Here is a 20,553-nt window from a genome sequence, read left to right as displayed (position 1 = left end):
GTAGGGGAGCAGGGTGGGGGGAGGGTATAGGGGACATTCGGGATAGTATTTGAAATGTAAATGAAGAAAATATCTAATAAAATAATTAAAAGAAAGAAAGAAAGAAAGAAAGAAAGAAAGAAAGAAAGAAAGAAAGAAAGAAAGAAAGAAAGGCTCAATGGTTAAAAGCACTTGCTGCTCTTTCAGAGGACCAGAGTCCAGTTCCTAGCACCCAAATCAGCTACTCACAACCTCCTGTTAATTCCAGCTTCAGATGATCCAATACCTTCTTTTGGACTTCACAAACACCTGCATTCACATACACACAGACACACATAAATAAAATAAAGTTTTAAAATGCTGATTAGGAAAAATACTGACCTGGTGCTCCTTTAAGGAGGAACACAGAATGCAGGTGACCTACCACCTATACCAGGTGCTGTAGTACTTACACTAGCACGTGTGTCTGAGGACTCATGGCTCAGCTATCTCACTATGCAGATATTAGCACCACAAACAAGAAGACTCAGGAGTGAATATCGCTGCTTAAATAAATTTTGATCACAGGTGGCAATGCTGGGTCTCAAACTCTTGTTGAAATTCAGACCAGGCTGAGCCACCAGCAAAAGACTAAAAGTGCCCTACTACACACAAATGAAGACATGCTGCAGTGATGGAACTAGCAAGAAGGAGCCATATGAGGCTTAAATACCAAGATTTTTGGACCACTGATATATGCTAATATATCAATCTGAAAAACCACCTGGACCGTAAAGTCTCTTGTGAGACAAAAGACATAAAACTGTATGAAGCCTGAAGATGAGCTGAGTAAACCAACTGGATATGTTAAGTATGATTGAAGTGGGAAGATACAGGAAGATGAAGTAGAATTTAGGACTAGAAGTAACTTTGGAGAGAATGTCTACCTGGCCCCATAGATGCCTTAACCACAGTGACAGAGACTGCAACACAGTACTGACTCTTACGCCGACAACCCTCTGACTAGCCGCTGAATTATATTTACAAGCAGCATCACAATTGTATACATAATCCTAGAGTTCAAAGGTGACTGAGCTTTTGCCATTCCCACACCAGCTAGCCTCAACTCAAGGCCTGAGGCACCAGATGCTAACTGGTTTAGCTGTCCCTGAGCACCATAGGAAGAGAATGTCAAAATAAAATGTCACTTAGAGGCTTACTGAGTGTAGGTGCTATTTTTCCTCCTTTGTGAAACTATTTAAGACAACAAAGACTGATACAAGGTTGTAAATAGTTTTAGGCATATGAGAATTCAGTTACTCTAACTTTCTTGCTTTAAAATATGGGAAATCTCAAAAAAATTTTAAAAAGAAAAAAACCACTAGAAATTAACACAAACTTATAAAAATAGGCTAGGGTGATTATTGTATAGATGGAGTCTCTATAATAAAACCCTACAATGAAGACTGGAGAGATGGCTCAGTGGTTGATAGCACTGACGGCTCTTCCAGACGTCCTGAGTTCATGGTGGCTCACAGCCATCTGTAATGGGATCTGATGCCCTGTTCTGGTGTGTCTGAAGACAGCAACAATGTTCTCTATAAATAATAATAAATCTTTTAAAAAAATAACAACAACCCTACAATGCATTTAAAATAATATGCATATAATTAAAAATTGGAAATTACAACAAGTTATATTTGTAACTATAAACTATTTGTTTTGGCTTCTTTTCTGGGGGGGAGATGGGTTGGAGACAGTGTTTCTCTGTGTAGACCTGGCTGTCTTGGAATTTGCTCTGTAGACCAGGCTGGCCTCAAACTCAGAGATCTGCCTCTCAAGTGCCAGAATTAAAGGCCTGTGCCACCACTACCAGACTTTGTTTTGGCTTTTTGAAACAGGGTCTTACCATGTAGTCTAGGCTGACTTCCGACTTGAGAGCCTCATATCTCTAGAAGGCTAAGACTGTAAGTACAAGCCAGCCACTATGCTCAAACACTTTGAAAAGTGCCTAGGAAAAATTGGGTTTCAGATCACACTGATGAACAAAAAATAATTTAGATATTGATCAGACACCTTTCCTCTCATTGATACTCCTAATCTTTAAGAAGCATCCAATTACTGGGGGCGGGGGGTGAATTTTACAATGAGACCTACTATAAAAAAAACAAGACAAAAAACTGTCTTTAACAATTTCCTATTAAGAGTAGAAGGAAGCTGGGCATGGTGGTGCACGCCTTTAATCCCAGCACTTGGGAGGCAGAGGCAGGCAAATTTCTGAGTTTGAGACCAGCCTGATCTACAAAGTGAGTTCCAGGACAGCCAGGGCTATACAGAGAAACCCTGTCTCGAAAAACAAAACAAAACAAAACAAGAGTAGAAGGAAGAATGCAGATATGGACAATGGATTTTTGTTTGTTTGTTTGTTTGTTTTTCTCGAGACAGGGTTTCTCTGTGTAGCCCTGGCTGTCCTGGAACTCACTTTGTAGACCAGGCTGGCCTCGAACTCAGAAATCCTCCTGCCTCTGCCTCCCGAGTGCTGGGATTAAAGGCATGCGCCACCACGCCCAGCCTGGACAATGGATTTTAAAGGAGGCAGTTAAACAACACACCTCCCCCCACCCCCAGTTAAAACTCCTGACCTGCTCAATAAGAACCCTTATCTATACAGTAAGCTTATGGAATTCGGCCATTTAATTTCGAAGTTTGGGAGCCACAGAGATAACTCAATGGTTATAAGTACTTGTTACTCTTGCAAAACACCCAAATTCAGTTCTCAGAACCAACATAGTGGTTCCTAATCATTGGTAACTAAGGTTCTAAGGGACTGGATGTCCTCTTTGATCTCTGGGGGCACAGGATGCACATATCCAGGCAAAACAACTCATACACATAACTTCTAATGTATTTAAAAATCAGCAGGGATTTTAATTCACACTTCAAGATATAAGCCTTTTTTAAACGATTTTACTATTTTTAATTATGTGTACGAGTGTCGTTATGTGTGCATGAGTATAGGTGCTCTTCGAGGCCAGAAGTGTCAGATTCCCTAGGACTGAAGTTATAGGTATGTGTGAGAGCCACCTGATGTGGTTACTAGGAACTGAACTCAGGAACTCTGCAAGAGCAGAACTCACTGAGCTGTCTTTGCAGGCCGCTGCGCTGAAGCCCGCCGGCTAGTCAGAGTCTTACACAACTAAGTTCATCTCCCCACTGACACGCCAGTCAAACCAGTGTTTTATCCACTCCAAAAACAAAGTAATTAAAGACAGAAAAAGCAAAGGTCACATATACATATAAAGCTGGTACGCAGTGCCGAGAACTAGCTTTACCTGAGATGCAACTCCCCCGCGCTGTCTCTCTACAATTACTCAACTTACGCTAGGCAGCCAATAATGTGACCCCACAGACGGCACACGGTCCCTTGTTTTTATAAGTAAAGAATGCTCTAGAATTAACAAAGTCCCAGACTTTTGACCAGAGAAAAGGATTTTGGTGAATGGAGAGAAGGTAAAGTTCACATGTGACAAACAAAATAATGGATGGAATCATAATGATTTATCTGAGAGCACCTGTTCTGCAAGCCTCTAGAAAAGCACTCCTGAAGACAGGGAGCTTCTCAGACACTATCCATAAATCTGTTGTACAACCAGACACATAGCTGGGCATTATAAACCTATAAGCTGATAACTATGTAGGAGATTACATATGAGGTAAGATCCACTGATGACCAAAGGGAAACTTAAAAAGAATGCCCTACCCACCTATAAAACACCTGCTGGATCGATCACACAAACATCCCGGAACACACCCCTCTCATCTGCATACATTTCTGCAACCCAGCCTTCCTAGGCACGGTCCACTGGTAACCCAGCCTCCCTAGGCACGGTCCACTGGTAACTTCTACAAGTACAGAGACCTTAGAGTAGTAGCCCAGTGTCACCACAGTGGGTGAAAACACATTCGAAAGAGCACTTGGGAGAGAAAGGAAGGTCCTTGGAAATGGTTTTTAAAGAGTTGGGTTTCAATTACAGAGAAAGGATGGAGGCCTAGTCTCTTCTTGAAGTTTACAAAGTTAAGGGTTTTGTTTCTTTTCTTTTCCTCTTTTATAACAATTTTAAAGAACACTTTCAGTGGCACTGAGTGGATACATTTTGAAAAGCCACAAAGAGGCTTGACATAGAAATTAACAAATTATCTCTTTCATGCTGTGACTACTGAGCACCTGTGCAGAGGTGGACCAGCTAAATCTATGATTCAACTATGATTCAACAGGCTCACAAGAAAACCAACGTATGTGCAATGGCAAAGCCAATCTCACCAAGCATGCAAAGACATTAAGGGACCAGAGGAATCCTGCTTTCTGTGCGGGCCAACCAGTATGCTTGTTCAAAAGACCGTGCCAGCAGTAGGCTATACTCTCTTGCGGCTTTTCTGAAAATGGGTGTATGCTGAGACAGGAGAAAGGGAATGCCAGAGACTGGATGGCCAAAAGGCACCAGGTATAGGAAACTAGCATAGGTGAGCCTGGAAGAGGGAGAAGTGTGTCCGATGTCGAGAGGCTATAGACTCAAGAGACTACTGTTTCCCCGTGTATGACATCAAGACATTTATTTGCACACTTTAACCCTGGACCACAGGGAGCTCCTAGTGGGGGACTTGATCAAACCCCCATCTACACAGTAAACGTGTCTTTGGCAATTCACTCTTAAGGCATGAACTTCGCGCAAAAATCGTCTGTGATCATTTCAGGCCAAAAGAAAAACTAACTTCTTCCTCGCCTCTGAAAGGGCTTATGTTTTGTCTACTAATTATCCAAACTGGCTGGCGTTTCTGTCAAAAAGAAAAAAAAAAAAAAGGAACAGGGAAAAGTTAAAGGAAAAGCGAGTTCCTCTAAGGAATCCATCCACTCGCTCGGCAGTCTCCCAACACCTCAGGCCTCTGTGTCAGACAGTTTTAAGTCTAGAAGGCAGGTTAAAAAAAAAAAAATTAAGTCAGGCAGTTCATCCTGTCTGCTCCTCTCTCAGAGTGAGCGCCGTCACAAAGTTCAAGATGAACTTCACGTCTCCTTCTCGCACTCTGGCCGAACGAGCGGATGACAGATCGGGTGACGCCAGTGCCACAGCGCCCGGTCCGTGTCCCCCCCCCTCCCCGCGACAAGCTGAGCCGGGAGCGACAGGAAACGAGGCTCGGGCCAAAACAAAAACAACCGAAAGTTCGGCGCGCCGGCGCGAGCAGATTGGGCGAGACGCTTGCCGGCCGCTCATTGGAGAAGAGGAAAAACACAGTCCCCCAATCCCGAGCGGCCGAGCAGCTCCCCTCGTGCGGCCGCGACCCGGCCCTCGCCGACCGCTACCGCTCCCTTCCGGCCGCCGCCACCACTGCAGGCCGCGCTCGCTCGCTCGCTCGCTCGGCCGCCTCGGCCCCGCAGCCCGGCCCCGCAGCCCCGCCCCGCAGCCCGGTCCCCGCACGCACGCACGCACGCACGTACGTCTTCCGCGGCTCACCGCCAGCACGGCCGGTCTTCCAGCACCGGGCCCGTCCAAGAGCTTCGCCACCGAGCCCCCGAAGCGCCCGGCTACACTTTTTCGTCCCTCCAGAAAAACTCATCACCAAAAAATATTCCCTCAAAAAAAAATAATTGGAGAGTAAAATCCAATATGGCGGCATGGACGTAGCACCGCCCGCTGCCTCCGCTGACGGGAGGGGGGGGAATAAAGGAGTCCGCGTCCGCCGAGGGACCCCCCCCCAACCCTGCCGCCACGGCCACCACCGCGGCCCGCGCCCAGCCCCTGTCCCCGAGCCCTGGCTCGCAGCGCCGGGCCACCCCCGCCTCACAGACCTCGGGCCTCACCTCCACCTCGCGCACAGTCGCGGGATCTGAGAGGCATCAGCCGGCTTCGGGGCTTCGCGTCCTGCGTTCTCGCGCAGCGCCGGGTGCCGCCTCCGGTCCCCGGGCGTCCTCACCTCATAGCCCCCGAGCCTCGCTGCCGCGCCGCAGACGCGTCGCCGCCCCCGGTGAGCCACCCGGACACCGCCCGGGCTCGGTGGAAGGACACGAAAAGGAGTCCACGGCTGACGGCGGAGGGACACCACGCCGACACCGAGCGTGCGCGCACCTTTGCTCCGCGCTGGTGGCCGCGATGGCTTCGACGGAATTCTGCGGGAAGAGGCGGGGAGACACCAGAGAGAATGAAGTTCCCCGCCGCGGCACCCGACGGCGGAGGCACAAGCGTGATTTTTTTTTTTCCCCCCAAAGAAACCACGTCGTTGCCGTCGCTGAGCCTCGAGGCGGAGGGATCGCAGCGAGAGTCGTTCGAAGATCCCTCCGCCCGGCTGCCCTTTAAATCTCGGTGGAGGCGGCGTCGCCGCGCGCCCGGCGGGCGCCACCTAGTTCGCTAGCCGCTTGCTGCCCCGCGGGGTTGGCCCCCGCCCCCGTCCCGCGCGCACCTGCACCTACCAGGGACAGCTCCCGATCTGCGATTTCAGGGGGCAACTGCGAGCGCACGGCGCTCCGGGACCGCTGTGCCTCCGGGGTGCACTGAGGGGAGGCGGCCGGGAATGGCGAGTTTCTTTGTTGTGGGCATGGGTGTCGTTGGAAGCAGAAACACCCTTCAAGACCATGTGGGCCACCGGAGCGTTACCACGCGGGAGGCGGGGAGGGAGCGTGCGTTGGGTCCCCCGTGCTGACACCGGCCGCTCCTTGAGCACCTACTGAGTGACAACCTTTCCAAGACGCAGCCACTCCTCGCCCTCTTCGGGCTCAACCGGAGCAAGAAAGGCGGTTTGGTCCTCCGGGAGCTTGGGGCGGAAGATCCGGAGTGGCTTGCACCCACGCCTGGGGTATGGCGAAGCCCCACCCCTTGGATCTTGCAGTCGGATAAGGGGTGCCACACAACAATAACGAGGGTCACATCCTTGCCCCTAACCAGGCGTCGTTCACAGCGATCTGGTGTACCGCCTTATTTGTCCCTCAGGGTAATCCCCAGAGGTCGAGAGCGTTGTGGGTTCCAGTTTATACAGGGAAATTGAGGCATGAACTGGTTAGGTGACTTTTCAACTACTCAGGGCTGGAACCAGAGCCTCTTATACACTATGAAAAACGCAGGCTTTAAAGTAAAGCAGGTGGTTGGGACCTGAAGATGTTTGAGGTTGTCACGTATAGAAGCAAGCACCTGAGTGAGGTGGAGGGTGTTAAGGAAAGGTAGGAAAATGTCCAGGCAATGGAAAGAAAGAATGCAACTCCAGCGACACATGAGACGGAGAGAGCAGCTGAGGCCATTTCAGGAGGGCCCCAGCCTGCCTTGGTTCCCTGCAAACACCACTACCACACTGCACACTCACATACCTTAGCACAGTAGGCATTTTCTAGAGGATGGCTCAGTGGAGTCAAGCTAATACCAACTTAGCTCCTATTGCCTCCTCTTTGATCTTGGGTGGTTGAGGACGCTTGTTATTCCCTCCCATAGATGGGGAACAGAGGCACAGTAACCTGCTAAGGACATATAGCTGGGAGAGTGTGTTTCTTCAAAGCCAGAACGCCTGTGCTGACCTCAGCTGTGTAACCTGTGTCCTCAGTCTACAGACCATCTTGGGAGTGGGCAGTGGGCATAGGAGAAACAGGGCTTGACACTTCAGGTTGACTTCCTGCCCATTCCAGTCACCTCTGGCATCAGATCTATCCTGCTGTACTCCCTTTTTGTAGACACAGCTAACAGTTCCTTTGATCTTAGTTGTTTTGTTTCGTTTTTTCTAGTTTCTTAATGCCCGCCCCAGACTTCTGTAGGACTTGGCTCCAAATATGGGCCAGAGACACTAAAGTTGCTTCTGCCACATTTGATACCAAATGCCAAAGAGGTGAACACACACAGGACACCATCTACCACCAGTGGGCACCAATGGTCCTAGACTGACTTTCAGAGGTAGAATGCTCAGGTTCCAAGTCCACATCAACCCAACAGCACATGACCCTTCAGGCTCACCCAAGCTCCCAGCTCTGTACACAGTGCTTCCATTTATTCCCTGTTGAATGCCAGGCCAAGTGTTGTGGGCATTCCCTTCCAAGGAAATGGACTGGGATTCTAGCCTGACGTAGAAGAACACAAGTGAGCATAGCACAGCCTTTCAGCCTCTCTGGCGCTGTCCTTCCAATCCCCCAACATCTGCTGCGGTTCTTCTAGCGGCAGCTGTGAGACCTAGAGAGACCATGATTGATGAAACTGGGCTGGGCTCAGGACCTTTGTTGAGCCATGCTGAAAGTTTGGGGCTTTTCTAGGGCTTGATCTACGGAGGTCATGGCTGAGTTGGCTCTTGCCACAGTTGGGAGTTGCCTTCCTGGGGGAAACTGGAAATTAGACTTTCCTACAGTGGGAGGCCAGCTAGAGGCTTCTCCTGCCAGCTGTCATGGAGCAGGGATCAGGAAATAGAGAAGGCCAGGCACCTGCTGGGCCCCCACTTGACAGGAGCCTTGGCATTTACAATGTGAAGCCTCTGGGTGCCCTATGGCAGGAGAACCAGCCACAGAGCCTGGGTCCCCCCCCCCAAACTAGTTGGACTCTGAGAGCTTAACAACTCTAAAGAAAGGCTGAGTTGGCTGTAGAGTCTCAGTCTACCCTAGCAGAAACACCCTGAGAGTGACCGACGGAGCCCCAGCCCAACACTGGCAGGTCCCCTGAGCAAGCAGTGCCATTGCCAGGGCACTGACTGAGCCCACAGAGGCAGTTCCTGTGACCAACAGGCAGGCATTGGTATGCCCAGTAGCATTTTGTCACCCAGCCTTGTCCCGTGTTCCATGGCACCCCTTCTCCAAATGTCCGCTTCACCAGTCCCCTTGTACCTTGGGAGCTAGCGCCCTGGGACCTGTACTCCTTTGGAGTCCTCGCACATGGGGCTGACCATGGAATCTCAGGTCGGGTGAGTCAATTCTCAACTTCTACTTGTAAAGCAGCTTGGGTGCTTGGACTCTCTCGGACGGACCTCTCCAGCCTCTTCCCCAAAAATTTCAAGACTGCTCTGCCGAAAGCAGGTATCTGAAACTGGTAGGAAATGGAGATAGACTTGGGCATTCTGAGAACCTCTGGGTGGCTGGCTGGCACCACCAGGCCCCTGGACTGCCCCTCAGACACTTCTGTAACTCGGCTCCAGCACTCTTTCTGCCCTCCCTTATGCCTACAGTGACCTAGGATCCTTACCTCTCTACTTCTACCTTACCAGACTTGCTATCCTGTCTATTAGCTGATATTCTTTTTGAACCCCTGCTACTCTTCTCCACAGAGGAAGAAGGGATTGTTATGTTGCTGCCTGTAAGCCTTCAGGGCTGTCCCTGGAGTGCCATGTAGAGAACAGATTCATGTTCAGTTCTGATTCCTGAAAGGGATGGAGGAGGGGTTATTAACTTTTCAAGAGTTCTTCAAGGATAAGCTCATTGACCCCTCTCCCAGATCCAGGGGTTCAGGGTTATTCAGTTGATGGCATTTCTGTTGTGCACCATTGAGCTTGGAACAAATGTACAACATGAGGGGTTTGTTCGGGGTATTCTCCTGGAACAGTCAGATACCACATAAAGTGCTCTGTGGTTGAAAGACTTCACTCTTAGGGTTCCTGCACAGCATCTGTTACTTCCCTCATTAACCCTGGGCCTTCTGAAGCTGTATGAATTATTTGTTTTTGTAACACTAATTTTTCCATTACATACTAATTTTTTCTCAAGAAGATACGTTTTAAAAAAGCACGCACTCCATTCTTCTACTGTGGCTGTAACAAAATACCTGTGGCTAAGTGGCTAGGTCATTGACAAGAATAGGAGTTTAATGTTAGACTCACAGTTCTGGAGCTTGGCAAATCTGAGACCGTGATGCTAACCTTGGGTGTCTGCCTTCTGGATTGCTCCTCACACGTGAGACGGAACAACATTGCTAGTTTAAGCCTTTGCTCCTTTTTTTTGTTTTGTTTTTAAGATTTATTATTACCTATGTGTACATCTGTGGGTATGTGCCATTGGAGGTCGAAGGAAGGCATCGGATCCCCTGGAGCTGGAGTTAACAGGTAGCTGTGAGCACCTGACATGGGTATAGGGACTGAACCTGAGTCCCCTGGAAGACTGTATGTGATCTTAACCACCCATCCAGCTCTCCAGCCCTTGTTCCATTTTTTCTAAAGCTCCTCCTGGGCTGGGGAGATGCTCTGTCAGTTAAATGATGGCTGTCAAGTATGAGGACCTGAGTTTAACTTTCAGGACCCATGGGGGAAAAGTCAGGGATGATAATCAACTTGTAATCTCACCATTTGGGAGGCTGAAACAGGTGAATTGTGGAGCTAACTGCCCAGCCTAGACTGCTTAACAAGTATCAGGCCAGTGAGAGACCCTGACTCTAAAAACAAGATTGAGACTGGAGAGAGGACTCAGTGGTTAAGAGCACTGACTGCTCTTCCAGGGGTCCTGAGTTCAATTCCCACCAACCACATGGTGGCTCACTACCATCTATAATGGGATTCTATTTCCTCTTCTGGTGTGTCTGAAGACAGCAACAGTGTACATAAAACAAATAAATGAATCTTTACAAAAGAAAAGGAAAATTTATGAGGAATGAATGACACCTGAGGTTGTTCTATGTCCTCTACATGTACAAGCACATACATACACATGCACACACATGTACATGGACAAAAACAACACCACTCATGTCATCAGAGTCCTATCCTCCATGACCTCTTCTTACCCTGACTCTGTTCCAAATCCCCACCTCCAAATACAATGGAAGTGCGACTCTGAAGATTAAATTCTAATGTATGGACTCAGGAGCTACAACTGTTAGTTTATTAACACAAGCCTACACACTCCGGGAAAAGGAACCCCAACTGAGGAATTGTTCCCATTACATTATCACTGCCCTGTAGAATCACTGGGCAGTGATGCCACACACCTTTAATCCCCGCACTCAGAAGAAAGAGGCAGGCAGATCTCTGCGATCCAGACCATTCTGGTTTACAAAGTGAGTTCCAGGATAGCCAGGGCTTCACAGACAAATCCTGTCTTGAAAACACACACACAGACACACAGACACACACACACACACACACACACACACACGTGCGCGCACATGCACACACACACACAAATACAAAAAAAAAAAAATACCTTGTCCTATGGAGATGTCTGTGTCTGTGGGGCATTTTCTTGATTAATGATTGATGTAGGAAGGACCAGCCCACCGTGACTAGTGTCTCCCCTGGGCAGGTAGACTTGGGTTGTACAAGAAAACTAAGCAAGGCTGAGTACTGGTGGTGGCAGCACATGCCTTTAATCCCAGCACTAAGGAGGCAGAGGCAGGCGAATCTCTGAATTCTAGGCCAGCCTGGTTTAGACCACATACCAGGACAGCCAGAGCCACAGAGAGAAACCCTGTCTTGGCTGAGCAAGCCTAGAACAAGCCAGTAAGCAATATCTCTTCTTTGTGTTTTCAACATTCCTGCCTTAAAGTCAAAGACAAATAAATCCTTTCTTGTTCAAGTTGTCTTGCTCAGTGATTTATCACACAACAGAAGACATTACCAAAGACCAGCAGACCTAAGTGTGAGGCTCGTACTTGTAATCCCAACACTTAAGAGGCTGAGGCAGGAGGGTTGCTTTCAGTCCTAGTCCACAGGACATTGTGACAATTGTCTCAAAAGAACCAACCAAACAAGCCAAATACAAAATAAACAGATTTTTTTGTGTTTTATTATATTTGTCCGTGCACATCAGTGCATATGTGTGTGTATACGCGTGTATGTGCGTGTGCGTGGATACAGTGAGCATCAGAGGATGTGATCACGCCGTGGCACACATGGAGGCAGGCTTTTCCTTCCACCACGTGGCTCCCAGGGATGGAGCTTGGAGTACTTTTACCATCGGAACAAACCACAATTGTCTTGAAGCAAGCCCTTCAATTTAGGTTTCTGATGTTTCCTTGTGATCAGATCAAGGTCAGGGATCTCTCAGAAGTGATGTCTTCTGGCAGCATCTTGGCAGGTGGCATGGAGCCTCAGCTTGATCCTTCTGGGTGAGGTTCCCTCAGGTCTCTTCATGGTGCAACGTCCCCTGGAAAGTCATTTATTTTCTTTCTTAGGTTTCAGAAGTTTGGAACTTGGGAAGATGTAGTGTTCCATTCCCATTGTGCTATCTATCTATCTATCTATCTATTTCTTTATCTATAATGTCTTATTTTATGTTTTTTTAGACAAGGTCTCATTGTGTAGTAGACCAACCTGGCCTAGAACTCACAGAAATCTGCCTGTTTCTGCCTCTCAAGCACTGGAACTAAAGGTGTATGCCACCCTGCCTATATGCGATGTTTTTCTATTACTACACTTCTGTTATGTGATCCTGTGAGAGCGTGGGCTCCAGGTCTGTGCTGCGGGCAGGTGGAAGAAATATTAAAAGATGGGGCACTGATGTTATTCCCTTGAAGGGATAGAAAACCTTTCCTCTCTCTTTTACTTCCTGGCCTAGCAGTAAGTGAGGTTTTCGTTTTGTTTTTGTTTTTTGGGGTTTTTGTTTTTGTTTTTGTTTTCTTGGTTTTATGAGACAGGGTTTCTCTATGTAGCCATGGCTGTCCTGGAACTCACTCTGTAGACCAGGCTGGCCTGGCCTTGAATTCAGCGATCCGCCTGCCTCCACCAAGTACTCTTGACCTTAGCCAAATGAGGTGGTGCACGCGTAGAATCCCAGCACTCAGGAGGCAGAGGCAGGTGGCTCTCTGTAAGCTTGAGGCCAGCCTGGTCTGCAGAGCAGGTTCCAGGACACCCAGGGCTACACAGAGAAACCCTGTCTCACAAACCAAATCAAACCAAACCAAAAAAACTAACAAAAAACCCTCAAATACTTCTGGTCTTCATGCTGCTTCACTAGATCCAAAAGCCGCCAGAGGTGGACTGAAACCTGCGAAACTGAGCCAAGAGAAACCTTCTCTCTTGGGTTGCCTCGGGTATTTTGTTATAGCAACAGAAAACTGAATAATCCTTCTCTCTCCTATTCTGTTCTCCCTTCTTTTCATCTTAGGTTACTCTCTACTTCCTCTCCTCACCTTTCTTTTCTTCTCTCCCCTCTCCTCTCCTTTCAACCCTTCTCCCCTCCCCCCCCCATCTCCCTTCCCTCCTCTCTTCTCTCCCTGGTGTCTTACTATATAGTCTAGGCTAGTCTTAAGCTTGCACTTTTACCCCAGCCTCCTAAGTGCTGGGGACTGGAGACATGCAGTGTCATGCCTAGACTTTTTGACTTTTGTATATATTTGTAGTTGCATTTATTTTAGCTGGAAATAAAGAACCTTGATGCCAGTCAGCAAAAGGATAAATAAACTATTTGTGGTCTACCTAGGGGATAGAATGCCACTCAGACACAAGGACAAAACTCCTACCACAAACAACATGGGCCAATATGAAAAACACCATGTTGACAAAAAGAAGCCAGAAGTCACAAAAAATAATAATTTAAAATTTTTTTTAAAAGTGGGAGGGGGTTGCTAGCCAAATGGCTCAGCGGGTAAGAGCACTGACTGCTCTTCTGAAGGTCCTGAGTTCAAATCCCAGCAACTACATGGTGGCTCACAACCACCCATAATGAGATGTGACACCCTCCTCTGGTGCATTTGAAAATAGCTACAGTGGGGTTGACTGGAGCGAGCAGAGGTTCTAAATTCAATTCCCAACAACCACATGAAGGTTCACAACCATCTGTACAGCTACAGTGTACTCATATGCATTAAATAAATAAATAAATAAATTGATTTAAACTACACAGTGTCCTAAAGCTGGGAGAACCTGAGGAATCCTGTGTACCCTGCCTCCGGGATACACAGAGGGAAGGTGGCCAGGGCTGGCAACCATGGTGACTTTCTTTGTTGTGGGGATGGGTGTCATTGGGAGCAGAAACACCCTTCAAGACCATGTGAGACACATGGGAAGTGGGAAAGGAACATACGTTGGGTCCCTCACACTGTCACTGGCCATTCCTTGAGCACCTACTAAATGCACTTGCCTATGTAAATGCTAGACTTCAGAGGGAAGTGTCTCTGGGGTCAGTTATGCAGGAGAGCATGTTGGAAAATTCTAAAATTGAAATCTAAGTTCAATGAGAATTATGTACTCAAAATAGAGGGAAAAAACCCTCACTGAGCTTGGCTCTCACTCAATCATAACATCTCCAGGCTTTCCACAGCATGTTTTTGACCCAGAGCGCTCTGCAGTATAGTTTCCTCTTGAGTGCTTCCTGTCATTACATCCAGAACTGACCCTGGCTATCAAGTTAACTCCAGGTTCAAGGTGAAAAACTAAAGATCCTAGTTCCTTTTGCCAAGGTACTGTTGGTGCCTGTAGTACAACTAACTTAAATTTCTCCCTTACTAGTTTATAAATAAATGAGACTCGGGTTACGGTTCTGTTTTATTTTGTTTTTGGCTTTGACGATTCCTGGGAGTAACCCCTAGACTACTCTTCTAACCTGGCTACCGTCCCAGTCTACCCAGTGTGTACCCATGACGCTTGCTATTTCTCCTGGCCATGTGCTCCTCATCCCTATTCCTTCATGGCAGCTTCCTCTCTCCTCCTCTTCTCCCACCTTCTTCCTCTCCTCTCTCCTCCTCCAACCTGGTCACTCCAAACCTACCTACCGCTAATCCTTCCAGTAATCTCCTGTAGCCAACTTTATTTAACCAAGAGTTTTAAATCCAGGAACAAAGTTTACACAACAAAAGCTTGTAAATAGGTCAAATCACTCATAGGCCTACACCTTCCAGGATAGAATTTAACATTACAATACACAGCAACAGCAAAAGCTCCACAGTTATTACCGAGGGAGATTTAGGAAGGAGGAACAATGTTCTAGAACCTTCCTATAGACACATGAGACTTTCCTAAGCTGCCTCCCCACTGCTGCATGGACTGGGAGTTAAACCTTTCTTGAACTAAGCTTGGTACTCTCTAGCCAGTGTGGCATTGTCCTTCCCTGATGTTGTCCTCTTAGGTGTGCTTTGGGTGGCCAGCTTGTCTCAAGATAAATTCCAAGGAGTGGTGATTCTTCAGCCAAAAGTTAACATGATTTCCCAGATGATGCTCTGAAAGGTGGGAGAGTACCTCCTGGCCATCTTGGCACTGAGCTCCCGGTGGAGACGACTTCCCAGGTGGATTCAGGAGCTGGCTCAATAGGATGGAGAGGAAGGGCTCGCACTGTCCTCTATACGTGTCCTGGTCAGTCTCACTGTCAACTTTGTTGGAACTAGGTGCCCAGAGAGCTGAATAATCACTGTCTCCTGGGGCAGGAGGAAGATTTTTCTAGAAGAGATAAACCATCAAATCAGTGGGCAGAGAACAGCAACGACCCTTCCCGCTGTGGAGGATATCATGCACTCCAGGGAGGGTGCAGATGAGATGTTAAGTCACATCCATGGCAGTCTGAGGTTTGAACTGTTCCATTTAGGGCTGAGAAATGGCTGTGTGCTGCCTGATCTTCCAGAGGACTGGAGTACAATTCCATGTCAGGTGCTCACAACTGCCTGTGACTCCAGCTCCAGGGCATCTGACACACTCTTCTGGCCTCTGAGGCACCTAGAGGCCAGAATACATGACCATAAACACATATACATACACATCAATAACAATAAAATAAACCTAAAAAAAAATCAAAGCATGTACTAGCTTGGTTTCATCCTAGCAGAGATTTCAGGCATCCACTTTAGGGCCTCAGATAGACCCTCTGTAACAGGGAAGAATAACTGGTCCTAGGATAGACCCTCTATTAATTAAGGAGGAGCTGCTGATCCTGAGACAGACCCTCTGTTAACAAGAGAGGAGCTGGTTTCTCTCAAGTGAGAGAGAATCTTTACTCTTGGTTTGAGTATGCCCTCCTCCATTCATTCATTCACTCATTCTTTCATTCATCCTTTCATTCATTTTGTATGTGTTTGTATGTACATGTATGTATTTGAAGGGAGAGATGCAACCTCATGTATGCTGCAAGGTGCAAGTGCAGGCACAGGTTCAACAATGGAGCAGTGGCTGAGAGTTTACAGCTAAGCCATAAGCACAAGGCAGAGAGAGCTAACTGGGAACAGAATGGGCTTTTAAAACTTCAAAGCCAACACTGAGCAACACATCCCTTCTAACAAGCCCACACCTCCTAATCCCCAACAGCTTCATCTACTTCTAACCAAATATTCAAATATGTGAGTCCACAGGGGTCCTTCTCACTTAAACCACTATAGTTGCCAATGTGATTGGCTCTGGAACCACTTACAGACAGCTCTGTAAGAGTATTTCCTAGATGGATTAACTGAGGGAGGATGACCCTCCCCTAGAGTGGGTGGCACCTCCCACCAGTGGCCCAGATATAAGGATGTCTTAGAGAAAAGCTGTTTTATATATTTGTGTATATACATATGTGTGTATGTCTTTTTTTTTTTTATGAGTACACTGCAGCTGTCTTCCAACACATACCAGAAGTGTGCATCAGATTCCGTGTGTATGTCTTTATGCATGTATAAACACACACATGAGCATACCATGGTACAGGTATGAAGGCCAGAAGACAACTTGTGGGAGTCAGTTTTTTTCCTTCCACCATGCAGGTTCCAGGGGTTAAACTCAGGCTCTCAGACTTGGCAGTAAGTGCCTTTATGTGCTGAGCCACCTCACCAGCCCAAGCCATTGTTTTTTGCCTGCTGGTATCTGCCCCTTAATGGTGAACGCATCTACTCTGTTACTGCTACCACTGCAGCATTGGACTCCAGTTGCATCAGCTTGAATCCTGAAATGGAGATCAGTGGCTCTCTAGGAATCTTCCAGGCCTTCAGTGGCAAGTTGGAGCTGCTGGCAAGTTGGTGGCAAGTAAGTTCTGCTTTATGGACCCAACAATGCCTAGGCTCTCATCCTCTCTAGTGTGCAGACAGCCACTGTTGGCAATCTAAAAATAAAAAATCCTTCATAGTGTATATCCACTGTGTTGGTTCTATTCCTCTAGAGAATTCTGACTGATGCAGGCCCAACCACCCCAGACAGCTCCAGAATGGAGTCAGAGAAGCAGAAAAGGAAGTAAGAAGCTGGTTTGAAGGTTTGTGTAACTCTGGGGTCAACTGTGGTGCAGGGCTACTAGTGTCAGTGGGAAAACACTTCAGAGTTGAGTTGTCCCAGCTAAGAGGCAAAGAGTTGGTGTGCTGATCCATCTATCACTGATGCCCACTGTCTTAGTTAGGGTTTTACCGCTGTGAACAGACACCATGACCAAGGCAACTCTTATGAGGACAACATTTAATTGGGGCTGACTTACAGGTTCAGAGGTTCAGTCCATCATCATCAAGGTGGGAACATGGCAGCATCCAGACAGGCATGAGGCATTATGCAGGAGGACCTGAGAGTTCTATATCTTCATCTGAAGACTGCTAAGAGAAGACTAGCCTTCAGACAGTTAGGATGAGGGTCTTAAAGTCCACACCCACAGTGACACACCTGTATTCCAATAAGGCCACACATTCTAATAGTACCACTCCCTGAGCCAAGCATATACAAACTATCACATCCACCAAGTTTCATTTACCTGGCACAGACCCCAAGGTTTCTCTAAGCCCACAAAGGCACAGGTACTGGGGTGACCACAGTGGGGACAGCTTGTGGATGCAGAAGAGTGGAGCTGTCTAATGGAAATGGGTCTTCTGGTCTCACATTCAGCCCTATTCTTGTATAGCAGTCAAGCTCGGAACTTTCCCACTTCCCACAGGATGGATGCTCTGTTCAGCCAGCTGCTTTGCCTCACTCAGGCATTCATGTTTTAAGCTAGATTCTAGGCAGGTGACTGATGGAAGGATGGAAGAGGAGACAGTGGGGGGGGCGCAGGGGAGGGCAGGACAGGCGCCATCAGGAATGCAGGGCTCCACCCCCAAGCTGTGGAGCTGGGAGGAGGGTACTGAGCCTTCACGCCCAAACCAGGTCCAGTCTGTCATTAGATACAGGGCACCCAGAGTGTGACCTGGAGCAAGCAGCCACAGATGCTGCCAATGCAAGGACTTCTGGTGAAGGAAAGGATGCAGACAGCTCATGAGAATAATGTCCCTTCTGCCCAGGCCCATGCGCGAGTCAAATATCTGATAGGGAGCAATTCATGAGGGAAGGATTTATTTTAACTCAAGGTTTGGGGTCTACATAAACCTTAGTGGAAGGCATAGTAGTGGGGTGACCCTCACCTGAGACAGCTGGGGTATAAGGCTACTTGTTCACATCTGCATAGATCAGGAAGCAGAGAAGAAAGAGGAAGCTGGCTGGACTATAAGACCTAAGATCACCCACTGAGATTTCCTCCTTTAGCCAGGCTCCACCTCTCAAAGGCTCCACAAATTTCAAAGCAGTGTCACCCACTTGGCACCACAAGCTTGGAAGGGACATTCATGTCCAACAGCAATCCCTTCCTGTGTGCACGTTCTAGGGCCTGCCCCTCCAAGATTCCCATGGACTCCTCTTTCCAGGGGTAAATTAACGGAGAAAGTGGAAGGAATTAGGTTAGTTGGGCTATAGGAATCCTGTGTGAAATTTAAAAAAGAAAAAAGAAAGAAACAAAGGAAGGAAGGGAGGGAGGGAGGGAGGGAGGAAAGAAGGAAGGAAAAGAAAAAAATAAGAGGAAAAAGAGAAAAAAGAGGATGAGGGAAGAGAAGGAGGGGGGAAGGAAGGAAGAGAGGGAGGGTGATAAGGAAGGAAGTGGGAGGCAGGGCCACTGCTGCTGCTGTGGGCACCTCTCCTCCGCAGCCTGCACTCCTGCTGAGTGAGCTGCTGAAAGTAGCTTGCCTGGTGGTGTGACTCAGACCCTGTCCTCAGCTACCAAGGCTACCAGGCTAAGGTTTCACTAACCAGTTTATGGCTATCTCCATAAACAAACAAACAAAAATGGACAAGGGAATATCCAGAAGAAACACACTAAGTAAACAGATAGATAGATGATAGATAGATGATAGATTGATAGATAGACAGATAGATAGATGATAGATTGATAGATAGATAGATAGATAGATAGATAGATAGATAGATAGATAGATAGATAGATAGATAGATCTAAGAGTAAAAAAGCTGTTAAGTAAGGAAGTAAGGCAGGGATGTTCTCCAGCTCCCCAGTGTAGCTGAGGATGACCCTAAACTACAGATCTCTCTCTGCCTCTACCTCCCAAGTGCTGGGATTACAGGTGCTAAGGGCCTATGCTTGGCTTTTGCATGCTGAGCAAGCACTCCATAAATGAGTTAAGCCTCAGTTTCTCAATGGTGGCAAGCAGTCCTTTGTCTTGGTGGTAAGGGGCAGGCTGGACTGTTGGCAGTAACATCACCTTTATTGAAGAGCAAGTGGTTCAAATAATTTTGTTTGTCTTCTTAGTTATGACCTATTTCAGAAGCCAAACACTTCCTGGTGACTGAAAGGACCAGGGTGTGGCTGTGGGCACCGGGAGACTGAACTACAAGGAGGAACAGTTCCCTGGAGATGCAAAGTTCAAAGTCTCAGCAAGCTGTCCACGCAGGCAGGAAGGCACAGTGAGATGACTAAGTGTGTGTCTGCTACCCAGAATGCAGTGGGAAATACAAAACCCCTCCTGATGTGTGAATGAGATTTGGGGAAGAAAAATAATTGCAGGTACAGACGGGAGAGTAGCTCAAAGATGAGAGCTACTAAAGATGGAAGAGCAGCAACCAACCCTAGATCCAGGTAATCAGAGGGGGTAGGACTGTGCCTGATGCCATCAACCTGCCACTCCAAACTCTGCATTCCTCAGCCCTGACAGCCTCTGATCTCTTCTCATCCCTAATTAGAACATCATATAAATGGAATTATTGAATTATGAGTGTGCACATCTATAATTCCAGCACTCAGGAGGTAGAGGCAACAGGATCAGGAGTTAAAAGTTATCCTCAGCCACAAAGGGAGTATACAATGGTTCATCCATGTGCAATGGATGATCAATGTGTGTCTTGGCTAGTTTTATGTGAATTTGACACACGACACCTGAAAGGAAGGAAGTTCAAGTCTCCGTGAGATCCAGCTGTGAGACATTTTCTTAATTGCTGGTTGATATGGAAGGTCCAGCCTATTGTGGATAGTGTCATCCCTGGGCTGGTGGTCCCGCGCTCTATAAGAAAGTAGGTTAAGCCAGCCACGGGGAGCAAACCAGTAAGCAGCACCCCTCTATGGCCTCTGCATCAGCTTCTGCCACTGGGTTCCTGCCCTGTTTGAGTTCCTGTCCTGACTTCCTTCAGTAATGAACAGTGATTTGTAAGTATAAGTCAAATAAACTCATTCTTCTCCAAGTTGCTTTGGTCATGATATTTCATCATAGCAATAGAAACCTTAACTAGGATAGTGTGCGATGGCTGATCACTGTGCATTAGCTCATCCTGTGCAATGGATCATCGTGTGCAATAGCTGATCATTGTACAAAGGCTCACCTGTGTGCAATGGCTCATCCAAGTGAACTGACCCATCAGTGCACCATGGCTTAATTAAAATCTTCACATCTCACAGCTTCGAGTTACCATCTACTGACATTTCTTTTTCCCTTGAAGGGCTAACAGAAGCACACCTTGTGGGGCAAGTCTACA

General features: G+C 47.5%; 1 protein-coding gene across 5 annotated transcripts in view; it reads right to left on the bottom strand.

Moving 5' to 3' along the window:
• The window catches only part of Kmt5b (lysine methyltransferase 5B), a 50,750-nt gene extending 44,520 nt beyond the window's left edge, over nt 1-6,230 (bottom strand). The window contains exon 1 of one of the 5 annotated variants that reach the window (XM_029538972.1): nt 5,813-6,230. In XM_029538972.1, the coding sequence (XP_029394832.1) occupies nt 5,813-5,849 (37 nt within the window). In that variant the 5' untranslated portion in view covers nt 5,850-6,230. Of the gene's footprint in view, nt 1-5,449; nt 5,648-5,800 lie in introns of those variants that run through there. The other 4 variants (XM_021216089.2, XM_029538973.1, XM_029538966.1 and 1 more) reach the window with 4 other exon arrangements.
• Between the last annotated feature and the right edge of the window lie 14,323 nt (nt 6,231-20,553).

This window comes from Mus pahari, chromosome 1 (assembly GCF_900095145.1).
Source record: "Mus pahari chromosome 1, PAHARI_EIJ_v1.1, whole genome shotgun sequence".
Classification (NCBI taxonomy): Eukaryota; Metazoa; Chordata; class Mammalia; order Rodentia; family Muridae; genus Mus; species Mus pahari.
Note: the sequence above shows the minus strand (reverse complement) of the source record. Positions and strands in the feature narration are given on the sequence as shown.